The following is a 20,546-nucleotide window of genomic DNA, read 5'->3' as shown; positions in this document are numbered from 1 at the left end:
CCATTTATTCATTTAATTATCACACCAAATTATTGCTTAAAACTAAATTAAACTAAACGGCGTGTGTAATTTTATTGGATATTTTTATTACAATTTAAAGTATTTTATCCCCGAGCTATTGCGTTTAGCAAAAATTACATTAGTTTCATTTCACATAAGGAACAACACCGCTTGCGTGAAATTGCATTTATTAACTTATTGAGTAGGTACATAATATGTATAGTTAATGTCATACGTTTACAAGCATCAACAAAAATAATACAAAATCCTTGTAAGAAAACATAGATATGTATTATAAATTTTGACGTTTACTTTGTGTAACTACTTTTATATATGCAATGCTCTGCAATGCATGGGAAGTCTTTTTCAAAAAACTAACCTTTCACCTATAAGAATTATTATAGCAGAGTAAACTTTAACCGTTTATGTGAAGTTAAAGTTTATCTATCTGATTTTTAGCTATAATCTTACTAGATAGAAAATAAACTAAATATGTATTTAAAAAAAACCCCGATTAAAATATATTTAAATCCTTAATTATTTATTAGACTCGAGCTCGGAGAATCTGATGGGCAGCACTGCAACGGGCTCCGAAATGCTGGGTTTGTCGATATAAATACTCCACGTTCTTTTTTCTACGTCGAATATACCTGTAATATTTATTGATTGTAGTTGCAAATCGAAGGAACCAGTTCCCAGTTGGTCTACTTGCTTTTATCGCAAATTATTTCAGGTTTTTAATACGCTTTTATTAGCTTCAGACGTATGTATGTTAGTATGTAACGGAATCTTTGAACATGATTTTAACCCCCATGAAAACGTCGGATTAACTCGAAATTTGGCATACTTATTAAGAACCCATGACAATTCAATATTTAAAAAAAAACTGAAAAAATTGAAATTCAACTAAAAATAGAAAATAAATTTGAATTAAAAATAGTGTAAGAAAAAATGATTTTATTGTAAAAAAAAAAGCAGGGGGTGCATGGTATCAGTAGTTATAAATATTTTATGAACAGATATGAGTAGAAGGGTTATTTTGATAATATCCTGAAAAGTACCCCACGCTTTTTTCAATAAAAAATTTTTTTCTTGCACTATTTTTAATTCAAATTTATTAAAATTTATTTTCTATTTTTTAGTTGAATTTTCTATAAAAGCGTATTTTTTTTTATTTTTTAAGCTATTTTTTTTTATTAGTAAAAGAACGAAATCTCACCAGCAGCGATGGTCTTGATAATAGCGTCCTTCTGCATCGAGAACACTTGGAAGTCTTTGCCGGTGACATCAGAGAGTATCTCAGCTATATCACCTCTGGTCTTGGGGGCAGCATGAGCGTGTATCGCCTTCAGTCGGGACTTGCTACTGCCAACTATTTCGCCAATCACTTCAATCACGTTAATGCGGTTGTAACTGAAAAAGAAACATGTTTAATATAAGAAAATGTAGCAGATTACTTAATGTCGTAATTGGGTCTAAACCCTGATATGGGTGGACGAGCTGACAGCCTACCTGGTGTTAAGTGGATACTGGAGCCCATAGACATCTACAACGTTAATGCGCCACCCACTTTGAGATATAAGTTCTAAGGTCTCAGTATAGTTACAACGGCTGCTCCACCCTTCAAAACGAAATGCATCACTGCAGAAATAGGAGGGGTTGTAGTACCTAGGTACCCGTGCTGACTCACAAGAGGTCCTACCACCAGTTTTAATATAAGCCGAGATTATCCAAAGTGTATGTTTGTTTGTTCACTCATAGCTTCATAGGTACCTATTTTTCATATTTCCGCTGATAAGATTTGTGTAAGCAGAACTTAACTTTCTGCGCGTCAGGCTTCATAAAATCCTTGCGTTTTTCAGTTTGTTGAATTTGGATAAGTTGGGAATTTAATATCATTTCCCAGGATGAGTGGCGGCGTTCACGCGGTGATGTTTGTGAGCTATAATGACTACTCAATAAAAGGTGAGCCGTGAGTGTAAAAGATCGGATCTTGTTGAAGAATTTTCGAATTCAAGTTAAATTAAGAAACGGTAAATAATTATAGGACATACTTACATATTACAGTGTACTAATGTGTCCTGGTCGTATTTCTGAACGTGGACGAGCGAGCGGTCTCCCTTAAGGTCGGGGGCGACTTCCACGTTGTAAAGCTTGGTATCCCCCCAGGTGTCTGTCCAAATCATATTTACCGAAAACCCGTTGCCGATTCCTAGGCCTTCGTCACGGAGGATCCGTTCCGCATCCGGGAAACTCTTGGCGGACAGAAGCTTTCTGGTTATAAATGTGCGAGCTGAAAAGAAATACTACAGTTTACGTTCATAGGATGGTGTAGTAATTTCAATATTTAACTAGGTAGTGTTGAGATTAAAAAAGAAAAATTAAAATGGGTAGTGTTATAACACACACAGAGGGAAAGAGAGAGAGAGAGAAAAAGTGAAGGATGAAAATCAGTGTTCCATGAATTCTGTCGTTTTACATTGAGGACAGAGCGAGAGCAGAATATTTTAGGATCCACGCAAAAATATGTTTAAAAGTCGCCTAGTGGTTCATCAGGTCACCGGCTGAATTTATCTATACATGTCAATTTCGTCATTTCTTATATTATTATTATTAGGTTCCGACACTGACCTGATACATTGATAGCAATGTTTAACGCGAAATAGTTAGTAAATTATGACACATCTTATGTATAATTGAGCGGCATGAGTAATTTTTTTTTATTCTGTTGCAAAATTAGCTTCAAAGTTAGCTACATATAATTAGTCACCAAAACTTTACAGATGTTGTTCCGTTGTTCATTGGGCCGTGGTATCTGGATTACAAATGGCATTATAATATTTAAAACAGATAACGTTTTAACATCGACAACAAGCCAAGGTAATCATGAAGAATATAGCGTTCAAATTTTAGATGAGAATGCACGTACTTATGTTTTTTTGAAACATCCATATTCTTTATTTTATACAGATAATAGAGACAGACATAATAATATTAACATTTCAAAACACGTGTACAAGGTGAGCTTACTCAGTAGTTTGTTTTTTTTCACCAAACCTAAGACAGCGAAAGAGAATTTTAAATAAGGATACTTACAGTGTGCAGCAACATAAATATAATGAAGTGAACTATATAAGCGGAATACGTATGATAATTTACATAATGTTAAATAAAATAAAATTAAAATTATTATTATTATTAAATTATTTCATTTTTCAATACTCTAACGTTATTTTTAAAATCTGAGCTATTTTCTACTCAATTGTTTCTTACACTATCTAGCGTGTTATGTAGTGTTATTTTAAGTTTTCACAATATTTAGGCATGATTAGAATGCTTACAGTCTAACTCCTTGTTTATTAATTAATTAATATAATTTTCATCGTATCAACAATATAACCATTTTCGTAATAGTATAACTGAGAATAATCGAATTTTATAAAGCATGATAGGCATCAAAAACACAAATTGTATTACGACCTGCTTTGAAGTAATAAATTAGAGCATAATTTAGTAGTGATACTTACGAGTGTTTCCAGGCTTTAGCAGAAGTGGGCTGAGCGTGTTAATGGAAAACACCATTCCGTTTTCATTGTAGCCCATGGTGTACCCGGGCATGTGACCAGCATAGCATAAAGACGAGAACCGTTCCTCTACTGCCTGCAAGCAATTATGTAGTAGGTCATACTAAATTAATATATTAACTATTTGTAAATACACTAAATATGTTCAATTGTAAATTCTTCTTCTTCATCGTTCCCTCACTGCTGGGAATAGTGATCACATGTGACTTTCCTCCACAGTGTTCGATCATGAGCGGCATGGACCGCACGGTTTATATTTACCACCAACCGCTTCCTTAACCAGATCTGACCTGGCTGGTGTTCAGTCCACGGCGGGCTTTTTTATTTTTATTTTTTATTGCTTAGATGGGTGGACGAGCTCACAACCCACCTGGTGTTAAGTGGTTACTAGAGCCCATAGACATCTACAACGTACATGCGCTACCCACCTTGAGATATAAGTTCTAAGGTCTCAGTATAGTTACAACGGCTATCCCACCGTTCAAACCGAAACGCATTGCTGCTACACGGCAGAAGTAGGCGGGGTGGTACTTACAAGTGCAGACTCACAAGAGGTTCTACCACCATTAATTACGCAAAAATTTTATTACACGATGTTATTCTTTCACCGTGGACGTTAATCGTGAAAATTTGTTTAGTACGTATTTCATTAGAAAAATTGGTACCCGCCTGCGAGATTCAAACACTGGTGCACCGCTCGATACAAATGCATCGGACGTCTTAATCCTTTAGGCCACGACGACTTGTCCTCTATGCGAAATTATGAGTTTCTCTCATTCATGTCCCAGACTGCATGATGAGTCCGAAGAAGCTCATAACACGTTTCCGGGCCGATAGCAGAGAGCCTTTTTCCATGGTATTCCGAGCACCCTTCGCCACACCCACATTTCAAGGGCATCGATGTTTTTGCCATCGCGGCTTTTCATGCACCATGTCTCCGCTCCGTAGAGGAATATAGGAAAGACCAGTGCGCGCGCCAATCACACTTTGGTTTTATAGCGAATGTAAATAGGCAGAGAAAAAATAGTTTGTTGTCAGTTAGTTGCTTGCGAGATTTGAACATCGATTCATCAGTTGCATCGTTTGATACGAGGACAACGGGCCTCTTACGATCTACGAAAATTAATAAATTGAAAACTTACCCCGTGCTCCCTGTCTTCGGGAGTTGGAATGATGTGCGCCGACATAATGTAGAAGTGATTTAGGGTTTCGGTAAATGCATCCTCTGTGTGTCCAAGTATAGTCTAAAACAAAAGTAGGTAACATGTAATTAATATAGCGTTAATGATAAATTTCTTAGCTTTGGAGGTGAAAATAATCAAAGTAAGCTTGGTCAAGGGTTCTATTCCACGTTGCATAGGGCAACTAAGGCGATCCAAGCTTTGATGCTTTGCTAAGAGCGAAGCGATACTAATCCAACCAGAGACATGTTTCTTTGACAATCAAAATCATAAATTATTTGCTGTATATCGTTCCGTATCCAGGGCTATCGTGCAAAGTACACTAGGTTGCCCTCTAAAATTTGATCTGATCGCTGTTCTCTTCAAATTGTAAGTTTTTCATCGTTTCGAGTTGTTTTATTCACACTCTGCGCCATCCTTCCCGAACGTTCATGCCCTATCTACGAACTCTAATAAAGTTTCTATAGCTCTTTGAACCTTCGTCTGCTCCCCACTAGATAGCGTTGGTTGTTATTGTGTACCTATCTATTGTGTTGTTTGTTGGTGTCGCTATTGGTTAAGAGTTAGCTCTCACTGTCACAAGGCACGGTTGTAAATCACTAAATGGGTTGTAACAATGTCAGAGACAGCGTAATATCATCGTGACTGTCAATCACCTTAACAAGTGAAGATAAAGTATCCTGTATCATGAACATTGAAAAATTGGCTGAAAATTGGAAAAACGGCTTGTCCCGTAGTAGTACTTCAGTGGTCCCGTAACTCTATTTATTATCCATGGCCTATCTTTCGGACTAGACTGCATACCTACAGTACCGCGCAGGCTACAAGCGTGAATATGATAGGAACAGTTTTTTTTTTATTTGTTATAAATGGTTCTGCATAAAAGGAACTACAAAGATGATTTATGCCACGATAAAATAATAAAATGTGATTGTTTAAATACTTAATTTTATGCGAGTCACGACATGAATAAAATGGAAAAGCAATTTACAATTGGTTCCTTTATTTACCATTGAATAATTCAATTTTGCCTTAAGCTTATTTATGAATTCTAAGATATGCTAATTGTTTTCTAATGTTGAATGGGAATGAAGTGGACAAATCGTTTCTAAATAGAGGTAAGCAGTGGTAAATATTGTACCTATAGTATATTATTTCACCAACGTGATACTTTTAGATAGTCCTAATAATTTTGAATTCTTTACAACATCGCTGTCAGTGCATTTTACTGTTACCGTCTCTCTCTCGTCTCTCTTTTGGTAAGCTTAAGTTTCGTTTGGTTTAGTTTAAATTTCCTCTGAAGAAGGAACTTGCAAGCCTACTTTATAAACGGTCGCTAATAAATTTACTAAAATTCCACTTCGTACACCGTAAAGTGTGTAGCTCCCTAATGACAATGAGATCCTGAGTTACTCATCTTCGATCTTCTCATCTCTCTTAATTTTGCTAAAATAGTAATAAGTGTAAATAACGCCCTCTTGTAAGTTATAAAGCTTATGAAGTTGTCGTGACTTAAATGAAAATAAAAAGTCCGGTGTACTCGTATATAACAATGCTATTGCGCTAATATTCAATTGCGAAGGCAGGTATTAAATGTTCTGGAGGGCAATGATCGACTTCTGCGAGTCCATCATCTCGCCGAAGAAGGCGGTGGGACGAGAGGGGGAGAACTTATCTCTCTCCGCTACGATCCGTTGTCGCCGATTTGCGTGCTGTAGAAGGGCTTTCATCCGGTCCCGGCCCCTGTAGGAGTAAGGAGGTGACCGGGGCAACATGAGAGGGGAGGCATGACGCTACTTACGCTCTAGCGCGTTGCATTATAACAATTCTACGCAGCTGCTGTGGAAGAGCTACCGGTTAGGGGTGTATAGCATTCCGATCCGGCAGACAGGTTCCTCGTTTAAGCAATAGCCTTGTCTAATAAAAGTCGACCGCGCCAATATTGCGATTATACCCGTTTTGAAGGGTTGGGATAGATGTTATACCAAATAATTAACACATAGACCTGTTGTACCAAGGTGAGTGGTGGCACCTTATGAACCTTATGAAACTTAGTTGATCTTATGAAATAGAAAAACGCAACGAGCGTAACTGCGAATTTCTGTACCTATCACTAACGTGTTTTAAAATGGTCTTACGGTGAACTGGTACAGGTTCTCAAGCAATCGTAGGTCCCCGTCTCAGTCTTCTCCATTATATTCTGTTCCTAATTTCACTTATCTGATTTCTTTACATCGTTACTTATTAGTGTAATTATTAAATCGAGGAGTGAAAGGCTATTTAGTTTAAGCGACAATTCGCTTATTAAGCCACATTTATCTTTGTAATTAAAGGTCCGTTATTTGGCATTAGTATGAATAATTCGATGTTTTTATTCTTTCTTTTATACTTCAAGTTTTACCCATTTGAATAGCTGAAGCAGTTTTTTGTTATGATATTTTCTGCAAGTTTTTACCTTTAAATGGCTCTCCTTTAAAGTGTAAAAATGTTGCTTAGGTCAAAATTAAATAGCCTTTCACCGCTTCACATAATGAGAAACTATTTTATTATGCTTGTTCTGTTATTCGTTTCTTCAAAATAAAACACTAAGTTGGAAAAACAAATTAAAAAATCAACTGCAGGTAGAATGGGGTGATTTTCAGAATACATCCACTCCCACTTAGTGGTGTGAGGCTACGGGCCGATTTAAAGATGGCGGCTCGAACTTTATCACCGACCAAATAATTTAATGTTTTTTTTTCATTTTCTCCACCTTATCCCACTAGGTGGGGTCGGTGCAGCTAATTTTTGTCATCCATTCTGTTCTATCAGTCGTCATCTCAACACTCAGTCCTCTCTCTCTCTCTTTCATATCGTCATTTAATGAATTAATACTTAAAATTGGTAAACCACAAGCGTTACTATTAGTGGTAATCATTGATTATAAAAATCAAATATATTCAAAAATAAGTGAAGATCATTATTTGCTGTAGTAGATGAGCTCACGGGATATTTCTTGTTGATATCGAAGTCACGACTGCTTTGCTTAACGACTGGCCTACGTTGTATGCAGATAAGGTATAATGATTCTTACATGCTGTGGGTTCTTGAAGGCGACAGAGCTGCAGCCTCCGGTGTCGTTCCGTGGTACGTGGTTGTCGTTGATGGTTCCAATCAAGTCATCCATTTGCAGGAGGAATAGCTGTTACAAACATGGAGTTGTGATAAAATTAATTTGGGTACATGATAGTTATCAAATTATACCTATATTGTTGTGGTTTCAATGAATCAGTCGGGGCGTTCCTGAAGGTCTGCTATGAATAAATATGCTGCTTTGTAATGTTCGGTGTTAAGCCTTTCTAGGCTTTCTAGGTCTAGACGAATAAAACCAATTAGTTTGTAGGTAGACTACTAAATAACTGGTCTTGCATCCGCTTCAACATTATCAATGATATTTATATTTATAGAATGCAATTTAGGAAATTCATAGTATGTGTTATTTATACGCGAGTTATTAAAAATTATATGGGTTTTAATCGTTTCCTCTTTGCATTACGAATTCGAAACTTATTTAATTTTTTTGTGGTCAGCAAAAAAATTTAACTAAATTTAGATTTGCAAGAAGATTTAATTTCCGCGCATTTTAGCAACTGCGTGCCTTCTAGAATTATTACTGACTAGTAAAATGGATAATCCTCTGCGGCAATTAATGCACACAAATTGGAAGCTCGAAGATTATTTTCAACATTTTGATTGTGAATGTGAGCAGAGCATCATATGGCCCGTCTAGTGCTAAATACTACCAGGAACCCAAAGACATCAAACCAGATTTCATCGCTCATGGCTCACACCACAACTAATTAAAATGAAATGATGATAATGAAGCTACGACAAAAAAAAAACAAATAAGTATGGTGATGGAAATACCTGATAGAAAGGAACGTTAGCTCCATCAGCAACACCTCTGATCTCCTTAACGTAGTAAGGGAATCGCTTCTCCATGTTAGCCAGGGTCTTATCATACGCATCCCGGCCGGTATCAGTTTTGTATTCCCGCTCAAAGTCACGTAGATTAGCGTAATTTGATATGAAGCTCTTGATGACGGAGGAGAATGTGCGACCCTGGGAGGATATAATCGTGTTAAATCTACTAAGCATGAACACTTCAGAGGGGTAGTCTGAGATGATCTAACGGTGTTTTTCAATGCAATTATTCTAATTAAATATGTACCGAACAAATGTTCACAATTGACTATCGCGGTGAAGGAATAGCATTGTGTAGTAAAAAAAATATCGCACCCGCAAAATTATAATTTGCGTAATTACTGATGGCAGGATGTATTGTGAGTCTGCATGGGTAGGCATCACCACCCTACCTATTTCTGCCGTGAAGTAGTAATGCGTTTCGGTTTGAAGGATGGGGCAGCCGTTGTATTGTAAAAACTGAGACCTTAGAACTCGTATCTCAAGGTAGGTGGCGGCATTTACATTGTACATGTCTATGGGCTCCTGTAACCCACTTAACATCAGCTGGTCAGTGAGCTTGTCCACCCACCTACGCAATTATAAAAACCACCCTCCTTTGGAACGAATGATGCCTGTTTTTGCCTTATTTTCTCTGAAGGTATTTTTCAAACGTGGATTGTAAAGAGTTTTTAGTGAGGGGCATTGGCTTCGTTTTGTTTTGTATTCGATGGCGATGAGTAATCGTAATGATTCATGAAAACGAGCCAAATAGTGTATTTCTTCCAGAAATCTCTCTTGATATATTCTATTAGTTTAGTAGACAGAACTTACCACATCGAAGCCGACTTCATAATGGGAGCCTCTTACGTATATAACAGGGACCGCATGGCGTCTCCCGAGTTGTATCTCACATACTGCCGTACCTAAAAGAGCGTATTTTACTTAAAATATCATACTATATCATTTGAATCTCGTTTGGAAATACAACAATAATATTATCCTTAAAAAGTAACGACATTTATATTTTTTGGTGAAAGTTTTTTTTTTGCCATTGTAGGCAGACGAGCACACGGCCCACCTGATGCTGAGTGGTCGCCGTCGCCCATGGACTTCAGCAATGCCAGGGGCAGAGCCGAGCCGCTGCCTACCGAAAGTTATTCAATGTTTTGTTATGTGAAGACACATTATCTTAGATTTTAATAACGATCGAAATTTCCATGCGAAATCCTAACGAAATAACCTAATTAATGCGATTGTTTATGATTTACAAATTCTCCTTTACAGTAATGGTAGTCTACGTCAGACGAAAATTAAGCTGATTAAAAATTAACAGCGAACCAAGAGGTTCTTGTTTTATCATCGATGAGTGTGTTATAAAGTATTGCGCCGAGTGATACCACTGTCTACTACTTGCGCAATGTTGCAGGGCGTTGTTAAGCGACATTGAAATTCTGATCGTATATTACACGGGTCAACACCAAATTTGACTTTAATTGCAAAGCACAAAATTTCGATATTTTATATCGTAATTAGACGAAAAAAAATACATGGCATGAAACAGTTTGGTTTTGAACTTTAATAAATTGACCACATATGAAACAAAATGCATCAGCATCGTATTTACACTTTCGTGACATTTTAAGTTTTTCTGGGCTTGTACAAAACACCTGGTCGTTGTTTATGACTCGAGCGCCATCTAGTGGCACAGTGTAAACGTAAACACCCCACTTTCATAGCGCGGTTTTTTTGAAAGTATTTAAATTAATTAAAATTTATAGAAAAATTAAAAAATTAGTATAATTACTATAACTATCACAAAAGCAAACTTTATACGAAAATGTCAAATACACGGTAGTGTGTGTAATGTTTTTTTTTTTTATTTAATATATTACTAGTGCATAATTTAAAAAAATATGAACATTCTGCACTCCTCTATACTCTCTATAAGTGTGGGAAATTCCATACTCCTGCGTCCACGAAACTTTCGTAAAAAGGGGTACAAAGTTTTTGCTTCACGTATTAATATATAAATACTAGTTTAGCGCAGAGACGAAAATATGAACAAAGTTTGCAAAAGTCCTCGATGGAGCTTCGCTTTCAAATAAAAATTGAACGTTTACTGACATCTGTCGGCAAATAGAGGAAATCTGGGAAAATTAAAGAGGCTAACAGTGATTTTAAGAAATCTCGTATTTTTGCCAATTTTCAACAAACACTCCCTAAATTTTGATCTGCCAAAGAAACACCCGCTCGGTGAAAGATCTTGCCGATGCACAAACCACAAACTAGCACACAGCCGCGTTTCCGATAAAAACTGACTGATATCTATCTAATTAATGCGTAGTCACAAATCGTAAAATTTTATTTGAATATTAACTGATGCGAGGAAGTCGATAGTCGAATGCCTTGACAAACAAAAAAAAAAGTCTCGGTCCTTGTCCAAATTTACAAGGTTGAAACGACCTACCGCAATACTTGGTATGTTCTGTGGTAAGGCCGTAGGCTTGGCTGGCGATCGTTTGAATATATTTGATGCAACAGTCGTTTTTTTTTGCATAACTTAAAGAAATACAACATGTCAAGCGGCTAGTGAAGAACTTCTGGGGCTCCCCAAAGTAACTTCACTTTACATTACATACATGATTTATATTGAATTATTTAATTAATATAAATTGGATGGAATAAGAGGTTGTAATATTAGATTCTATGGAAAGGAACCATTACTATTATTTACAGAACTTTCTTAAAATCGTACCATTGTTCATTTCAGTTAAAATAATGAATATAAATGTATTGTAAAAGCATAAATATCAATTCTTTGATACAAAATATATATTTTTATCATTTTCTGTTTTGGGATCGCTTGTTTTTGGGACAATTAACGCATGAAATACTGTGGCTCAGTGCGAGTTTTTTAACGTTCTCGACACCGTTAAAGTAAAAATAAAAGTCGTCGTGGCCTAAAGGATAAGACGTCCGGTGCATTCGTGTTAAGCGATGCACCGGTGTTCGATTCTCGCAGGCGGGTACCAATTTTTCTAATGAAATATGTACTTAACAATTGTTCACGATTGACTTCCACGGTGAAGGAATAATATCGTGTAATAAAAATCAAACCCGCAAAATTATAATTTACGTAATTACTGTGGTAGGACCTCTTGTGAGTCCACGCGGGTTAGTACCACCGCCCTGCTTATTTCTGATGGTTGGACGAGCTCACAGTCCACCTGGTGTTAAGTGGTTACTAGAGCCCATAGGCATCCACAACGTAAATGCGCCACCCACCCTTGAGATATAAGTTCTAAGGTCTCAAGTATAGTTACAACGGCTGCCCCACCCTTCAAACCGAAACATATTACTGCTTCACGGCAGAAATAAGCAGGGTGGTGGTACCTACCCTCGCGGACTCTCAAGAGGTCCTACCACCAGTAATTCAATATCGATTTATTTGTTGCTTGGGTTTGGCGCATTACTTGTACAGTATTTGAAGTCGCACATTTACTTGGTTGTATGTCAAAAGCATTTATGTTGATTTATGCTAGTTATCTATACTAATATTATAAAGCTGAAGACTTTTTTGTTTGAACGCGCTAATCTCAGGAACTACTGGTCCGATTTGAAGAATTATTTCAGTCTTAGATAGCCCATTTATTGAGGAAGGATATAGGCTATATAACATCACGCTAAGACCAATGCAAGCGGAGCACCAATAAAGAATGTTTCAAAATCGGGGTATTTTTCCCTTTTGAGAGCTTCCGCTACGTGCGATGCGGAAACGGTTAAAGTTTCGCTAAAATAATGTATGGGAGAATTGTTCCCCATGCTAACCAAATTTGTTCTAGAATAAAGCATTATTTGTGAAGGTGTTTTTAAATGATATTCTACGAAAATGAAGAGGTGGGTAAAATTTAGGGTTATGTCTAACTAACTATTCCACGCGGGCGAAGTCGCGGGCAAAAGCCAGTATTTTATATAATTCTTTTCTTACATTTTTAAGAGATATTATTGAATGCTACAAAACGATTTACCGATTTTACAATATGTAAGATGGCTAAGTGAGCAACCCTCTAGAACCAAACTTTCGTGCTGGATGAGTCGATACGGGAACAGCAGATGTAAATAGCCAGATACGATCCAAATAGAATCCAGATAGATACAATCGAGATCAAAATCACGAGAAACGTTTGAGCTTAAATCTTGTATTTGTTTTAAAAAAAATTAACACTAAATCATTTAGATTTGATTGCATATCACAGAATTTGGTAATTTTAGAAAACATCAAAACATTCCAGTTTCCTTTTTAGAGTTTTTATACATCATAAAAAAATAATTCAAGGCATTTGCAATCATTAATAAGTGGTTAATATTTTTTTTTGTAATCATTGCACAAGAGGTCAATGAAAAATAAAAAACTATTTCTTATTTTTTGTTTTGCATATTAATCTATCAATTAACATTATCCAATGTAGACCTAATTTGTTTGATTTATTTGAATATTTATTTATTTATTTTGTACAATCAAGGATTCAACTGTACTATTTGAGAAAAAATCACGTTTGAATTGTACAATATATTTAACTCGCAGTATTTATAACGCAGAATTTCTGATGAAATACCGATGTATTTAATTTCTTACATAAAATATTTAGATCTTTTAAATTAACTATTTGACGCATGAAAGTAAGGAATAATTGTTAAGATGAAAGTTAATTTAAATAGAATTGTCAACCGCATGAGGCTTTTCGCACAGATTTGAGGTTTGCTCTTTGCTGTACGAGGTACGAGGATACAATCAGGTTCGCACAATTATGTATGAGATTTAGACAGGAAATTTTATAAAATAGTGAAACCCGGCTTCTGTCTGTTATGATGATAATTGTCAACTAGACGATAGCCATCGACTTAAAGGAACAATTTTGCCTGACTCAGTGGTCCAGTAGTTATCGGCCCTGACTGCCGCGCCTAAGCTCGTGAGTTCGATTCCCATATCGGGCAAACATTGTGTGATAAACAATTTTTTGTTTAATTTAATTTTATTACCTATTTCATCTGAGCTTACACATTTTTCATTGGCCCTATTTTTGTTTTCATAGCCTTTTTAAATGCTCGATTAATCTACGAAGCTTAAAAGCAAGATTTATTTGTAGTGAACTTCTATGCTAGAAATTTCAAAGTTTTTGTGCTTTGAGAGTCAATATAAATTAAGCCAGCTAATAATATAGTCGATAGTTCTGGGTACAGTAAGACAGAACTTTTTACATAGACCAGATTACGTTACAACAGTGGTTTTCCGGCGGGTGATGAGAAGACACGGCTTATCTGTTCTCGTTCTCCCCTTACTTCCTAACTTTGGTATTATTGGTAGGTCTTATACTAAACACACACGCGTTGTTGCCACCTTCGGCCTATTACTGTCCGAAGCTATTACATACATGGTTCAGTTGGAAAAAATGTCCTATGGGATAAACCGATGGTTTGTTTGGACTGCGGTAGCTGTCGAACTTGGTTCATTCGTTAAACGAATAATTTTTCAGTTGTGCTTACCGAAGCCCAATGTGAATGCTCTTACACTTTTAGAGACAGGCAGCCTAAATCCAAATTGTATTCTGGAGCCGTGTCCTTAGCCCTTCGATACGGAAGGCATGACTGTTTCGCAACAGAATCAGACATTGACGATTTAATGATGATTTATCTATTCACCAAATAATTTAGAGCCACGTTTGGAATATCACAATTTTCGTGGCGACAGACGATTCGTTTTTAACGTAAACGCGATTAATCTTTATGCTTATGTTATTAGTACTGATGATGACCGAGCTTTGCTGGGTATTTTTTTTGATAACGCCATCTTGTTAGTTGCCCTCAATTAAGAAAAATAGTATTATTATTCGCCAATAGATGTCGGGAAGAGTTGATTTTTGAAAACACGAATAAAACAACATTTTCTGAAAATAAATCGTAGCTAGATCGATTTATCGCCCCCGAAATCCCCTGTATACTAAATTTTATGAAAATCGTTGGAGACGTTACCGAGATTCAGATTATATACATATACATATATTAATATACAAGATTTGCTCGTTTAATGGTATAAGATTAACAATAATTTATAAACTTAACCAATAGTTGGCCCTTTAATACAGTTGATTTAATTTTAAGCTAATATTTTCATAATACATGTTTCAACAATCAGTAATATTATTATAGTTAAAGTAATGTAATATGTAACTTAATTGTATGTTGTGTGTTAATTGTAATACTCCACAGTGATAGATTTAAAATGAGAAAAAAATACATACCTACCTGTTTGTTTCATATCTTTAATAAAGCAGTGGTTTGTGCAAAATCAACTTTTTCGAATAGTTTTAAAGTTTATTATTGTTCAAATCAATATGACGATTTGATGAGAAGTAGACCGGATGGGCTTTTATTGTAAGCTGTTTTTGGCAAGATCATAAAATTAAAAGAATAAGTAATTTAAGAGTTCCGGTTTGAAGGATAACCGTTATTTCAATGCAAATTAAGATTTCATCATCATTCCAAGGAATCATTGCAGCTCGAAATTGCGACACGACCTAACCTAACCTAATCCTTTTAAGAAGGATATAATGTCTAAGAGAGTTAGGAAAATATAACATGATACTACAAAATACAATATTTTTTTAAATCTAAAATATGGTCATAGATGAAATCTGGTAATAAAAAACCGAACAATTGCGCATCCCCTAACGACATAGTGAATGTTCCGAGTCGTAAATCCTAACTGAAAGTCAATGTATATTTTTACTAAGTTGTTCTGTAAATTTTCTGTTGTTTGACAACAATGTGTTCTGCATGTATCACAAACTAGTCACCACTAATGTAACACAGTAATGTAACAAAACAAGTTTCATAGTCTCATTGAATCTCATTGAAAATAAGAACTCTATGAAAGCCAAAGATAGTAATTGAAAACTCCACATGAATAACAGAGAATAAATCATTTTACAAACATTTTTTTAATTTTTTTTTCAGGCCGAAAGGCATGCCATTTCTAATAACTTACGATAGTTTCAAAAGAATTCGTCTACATAATATAATGTTCTATCTACACGTATCAATTCACTGTCAGTTTTGAATAATTTCGTGCTCTCTGACGACGTATTAAGTGTCTCCGAGTGAAATGTCACACGGACCAAAGAGTAGACGAATATAAAATTATTAGTGGTCATTTCTAGTTTTTGGCTATGAGATTGACATATGCTGGGACAGCAACCATATACCAACGGACTATTTTTAAGTTTTAAGCTCGCTATAAGTCCAAGATCTTCCTATTAAAGTATTCACATCAAGAGTTGCGTGTTTGAATTACTTTGGACACTAAAGCGTCTGTTTACACGCACGCGTGCATAAAATTAAATGATGAATTACGTTGCTACCGTCTGAAATTTCTGATACGTAGCCCAAAAGAATAAATCAGATGTGTAGAATCTTGATCACACATGTTACATCCCTATTTTTAATCCAATTAAATTGCGTTTTGTTGTATTTAAATTACAGGCCGTGAGAACTCAATAAAAATTAAGTCACCTGTAAAACGGCCTATAGAATATGGATATTAGTATCATATGAATATTTGATCAAACATTAATATTTATTGGATTTAGAACGCTAAAATAAATAATTTATTTATTACATAATTATCTGAATTAACATATATTTTTTTTATTCAAAATACTATGCCTGATTTCATAATATTGTGGTCTTTTAGGAGGCCTTTTTTGTTGTGATTAATGTGATTTCGTTTCATTTTTGTTTTAATATTTATTTATGCGATTTTGTTTCGTTTGTAAAATGCATATTAAATTAGTGACTGTGTGTGTGTGACAAAGAGCAATAGAACTCGCTCTGGGGCGACGGGGTTTCGTGAACGTGATCCAAAGCAAATAAACTAACTTTGAAATTGAGTAACATCACACATGAAAAAAACCATTGACCTTTCTATGAGCGTCTGAACAAGGCTTTGCTGATAAATAGATCGACAGAAGAATAATAAGGAGTATGTTCACGACATGAAGGGTTTTTGAGTGACTCAAAAAAAGAGTGCTGCTGGGTGCAAAAAAAATGTGAGCCGTCACGGGACGCCTGGCAGATGTGAAACATCGACATTATTTTGTAAAAGTAATATGCAGAAAAGAACAGATTTTGATAGGAAATAAATGTCATAATGATAAAATAAAATATTACGAAAAAATAATTTGTTTTCAATCGCACAGTCGATTGCGCATGGCGACGCGTCGCCACACCGTACACACTACTGCATATAGACTGTATATATATACCATCATATAGCGTGGCCACTCGTCGCCACGGCATGCGTCGCCACGCCAGAAGTCGGTTTTACGTGCGGCTATAGATGTTTCACATCAAAAATCGCTCTTGCAAATCTCTTGGGCTCACTTTATCAAGCAATGTTCCAAAATTGACACTGCACATTTCAAGTTTCAGCATCTGATCATACGGGCAGTGAACACAAGTAACTGAAATCGATTTCACCTAGCGCGCCAATTTACAGCCTGCGACAAACTTCATCATAATTTGGAGTATCCCTGATTAAGGAAGTAGCTGATACATGAACGTTATGCATACGGTGCGGCGATCGACAACGGGTCTGTGCACAAAATGAAACAAGGACAGCCCTCAGTCTTCGTCGCTACCGCCTTCGACCTCATGTCTCAAGGTATCCATGGCTACATTCACGATCTGACATCCGTGCGCTCCGGTTTTTATTATAAACCAAACGGACCGTAAGCTCGTTCACAAATCTAAGTAAATAAACAAATTTTCTAATTTTTTTAACAAAATTTATAAGCTATTTTTTTTTCTGGAATGTTTATTATATAAAAAAATAAATAGCTTTGATGGTTAATGAACTGTTTCTGAATTTAAGTCACAACCAGTATTTTGCTGACGGAATTTTTGTTCATTATCAGTTTTTATTTCGGTGTATGGTATAAATATTATAAACGATAATGAATAAAAACACAAAAAATATATGCTCGCTCACGTCTCAAGTCTGGTCACACATTATACGTTCGCATAATAAATGATAAAAACCATTAGCATTAGCATTATATTAGGGAAGCTGTCGAAATTTGTGTCTACTAAGAAATGTCCCGTAATTTATCATGGTTGTAATTCATAGTCCATTATTTGTCTTCAAAAGTAGATAGACTTCAGGGTGACTAATAAACAAGCTAATAGATCGGGTAACTCTACAACGATACCAACGACAGACGCCTATGTATTTAGTATCTGAAACTTTAATCTACGAACTAAAGCGACTCGTTTTCAAGAAGTCTTCTTGGACATCTTACTATTATGTATTAGGTCAAGAGGCGCTATTTATTTGCGGCTGTAAAAGGTCGGCGGTCCATTTCATAACAATATAAAAAGTTACGTATACCGGAACACACAGCGGATCCTTATGGCTGAGCCTTTGTGAGCCCACATGTCCTTGTGAAACTGCATAGGCCTCTGGGCCTCCAGTAACCCTTCTATCCGAAAAAAAACACTTAAAGGCACGTGACCAAAGCTCTCAGTTATCCTAAGGTGTCTTCTGTATCTTCCTACAGCAACGTATTCACAGATCAAATAATTTATTGAAGAAAAATTGTAAGTGTCCTTCAAACTTGAATTACCTGGACACTAAGTCTTGCGCGTGATTTTGTTCGCGTATTTTCATTACATTAAAATCCATTCCTTATCTGTTGAGTGAAACAGTAACAGAACTCGATCTATCCTCACAAGTTTTCGTATGTAATATTAATATAATATTAATCTAGTATTTCCTGGTCCCTGGTCCCTGCTAGATATTCACAATTAAGCCCAATAAGTGGCGCTCCCATCGGGCTAGCTAGCGTTTGAGGGGTCCGCTATTATATGTGTACTTGTCCTTACTGACAAGAAATTGTGATAATTGGTGCCTTTCATGTTGAAAGAAAATTATTTTTAGGAAGTTCGTCACTGATAAAGCAAGAAGTAAAAATGATATGATAATGAATAGAAATAAAATTACTTTAATGCACTTTCAGCGTTATATACTGTTGAAGTAAGCCTCGCGAAGCTGGGGCGGGTCGCTACTCTAATGTACAGGTTAGTTTAAAGGCATGCCTTCCAGTCCGACGAGGGGGGTAGGGGCCCCAGGTAGCAGTGGTTACAGCCGCGGACGGCGAGCGAAATTACTGATTTGTATGAACCCCAAAGAGATGAATCCCAGGCGCCACTACAATCTCTCCTGGCTGAGCCTTTGCTCGACCACCTACCCTCTTGAAACTGGAAAGGCCTCAGGGCCACCAGTAATCCTTCAATCATAAAAAAGACACTACTACCGCTATTGATACTGCTTCAACCAAGTCAAAATACACTTGGAGCCTTACGTATATGGAACAATGGTCTTGACGGGAACACACCATACCTAATGTTCGACAAAAATACCTATGACGCACCTTTCTTATTTTGGTCGACACCATGGCACTCTGGTGTTAAATGACAAGCCACAAGGTCAACAGGGGTACCACCATTAACCTTGAGACAAGTACTTAATGGTAGAGCTGATGGTACCCATGGCAAAAGTGCTGTGCATAGGGGATATTGCCGACTTGCTATGTCATCAATAGTATAATAATAAAAGCAGGGTGGGCAAATACACAGCCTACTACCACAATGGTCGACAATAAAGAGATTGCTTGTCAATTTATTATGAATTTAAATGATATTTTAAAAGTATAAAATATGTTTATCTAGTGACGGTGGGAAAGATCGTGGAGTTAATTACAATCTAATTAAGTATTATAATTAAGAAAAAAATCTAAAGTATTTAGGTGACTTTGATAATGCCTTTTGCGAACAAAACCCGTTGCATTCAATTGCTATAAGATGTATTTTGTACTTGCTTTTGATTCAATTTCAGTATTTGTTATTTGTTGTTGTATTAAAAATAGTTTGATATTTTGATGTTTTTTTATTTTAATATTGTTGAAATAATTAAATGTTTCTTGACTGGTCTTGATGTGTTTATCAATAACCGAAACGTCCCGACAGTCACCCATTGTTGATGACAAAGAGCTACGACAGAGCCAAGCACGATGCTTTATCGTTCTAACGTGACGGAATCAACTGATGACCAACATACAACATTTTACACGCGCGTAATATGTAGTTTTGTTTACAAACATAATCAAAAATGACACGAGTTTAACTTGGCTGACAGAAATCATTAAATTACATTGTGATGGAACATTCGCGGAAGTTTATAAGAAAAAAAAATGCAATAAAATTAAAACTTACCATTCAATTCTCTCATTATTTCTTTTTTATTATCTTAGTTTTAATTTACAGTGTTGTTTCGGCACGGACGCGCGCTATCTACTGACTGACATAGTGTTTAGTGTCTAATATAGCTTGCCTGTCGGCCAACCACAATCAAGGATGCTATGAAACATTACGTAAGATTGTCTTAGGCGTAAACATAGACATATTGTCCTTACTCGATCGAGAATCGAAATGAATTTTCCCTTTTTTGTGAATTATAAACGTTTTTGAGGTAAATCTTGCGAGGTGTGTTCCATTAGGTTATATAAATATAGCCGCTGGTTGAAAACTCTATGCAAATTTTATTTTACAACCAAAATTTCACTGATTTAGATGTTCCTAAAATTTTAATTGTTCCCATGAAGAGATAATTAAGAAATAAGCTGTACTCAACTTTTTTCTCACTATTGCTATTATTACGTCTGTATATTTTTGCATACACAGATAAACAGAATATACAATTGTTTGTAGAATCGTACAGAAG

The 20,546-nt window shown here is 35.9% G+C and overlaps 1 protein-coding gene across 3 annotated transcripts in view; it reads right to left on the bottom strand.

The window, feature by feature from the left end:
* Positions 1-514: 514 nt before the first annotated feature.
* Positions 515-20,546, bottom strand: part of tan (C45 family peptidase tan) — a 52,366-nt gene continuing 32,334 nt past the window's right edge. For 2 of the 3 annotated variants that reach the window (XM_028177392.2, XM_028177373.2), the window contains exons 2-9: positions 9,542-9,633; positions 8,672-8,866; positions 7,839-7,946; positions 4,727-4,828; positions 3,528-3,660; positions 2,059-2,293; positions 1,220-1,413; positions 515-650 (exon numbers count right to left, since the gene is read on the bottom strand). In XM_028177392.2, coding sequence (XP_028033193.1) covers positions 538-650; positions 1,220-1,413; positions 2,059-2,293; positions 3,528-3,660; positions 4,727-4,828; positions 7,839-7,946; positions 8,672-8,866; positions 9,542-9,633 — 1,172 coding nt within the window. In that variant the 3' untranslated portion in view covers positions 515-537. Of the gene's footprint in view, positions 651-1,219; positions 1,414-2,058; positions 2,294-3,527; positions 3,661-4,726; positions 4,829-7,838; positions 7,947-8,671; positions 8,867-9,541; positions 9,634-20,038; positions 20,161-20,546 lie in introns of those variants that run through there. The other variant, XM_028177382.2, reaches the window with a different exon arrangement.

Source organism: Bombyx mandarina, chromosome 01 (assembly GCF_030267445.1).
Source record: "Bombyx mandarina strain Sakado chromosome 01, ASM3026744v2".
Lineage (NCBI taxonomy): Eukaryota > Metazoa > Arthropoda > Insecta > Lepidoptera > Bombycidae > Bombyx > Bombyx mandarina.
This window is presented reverse-complemented; position numbering and strand designations above follow the sequence as displayed.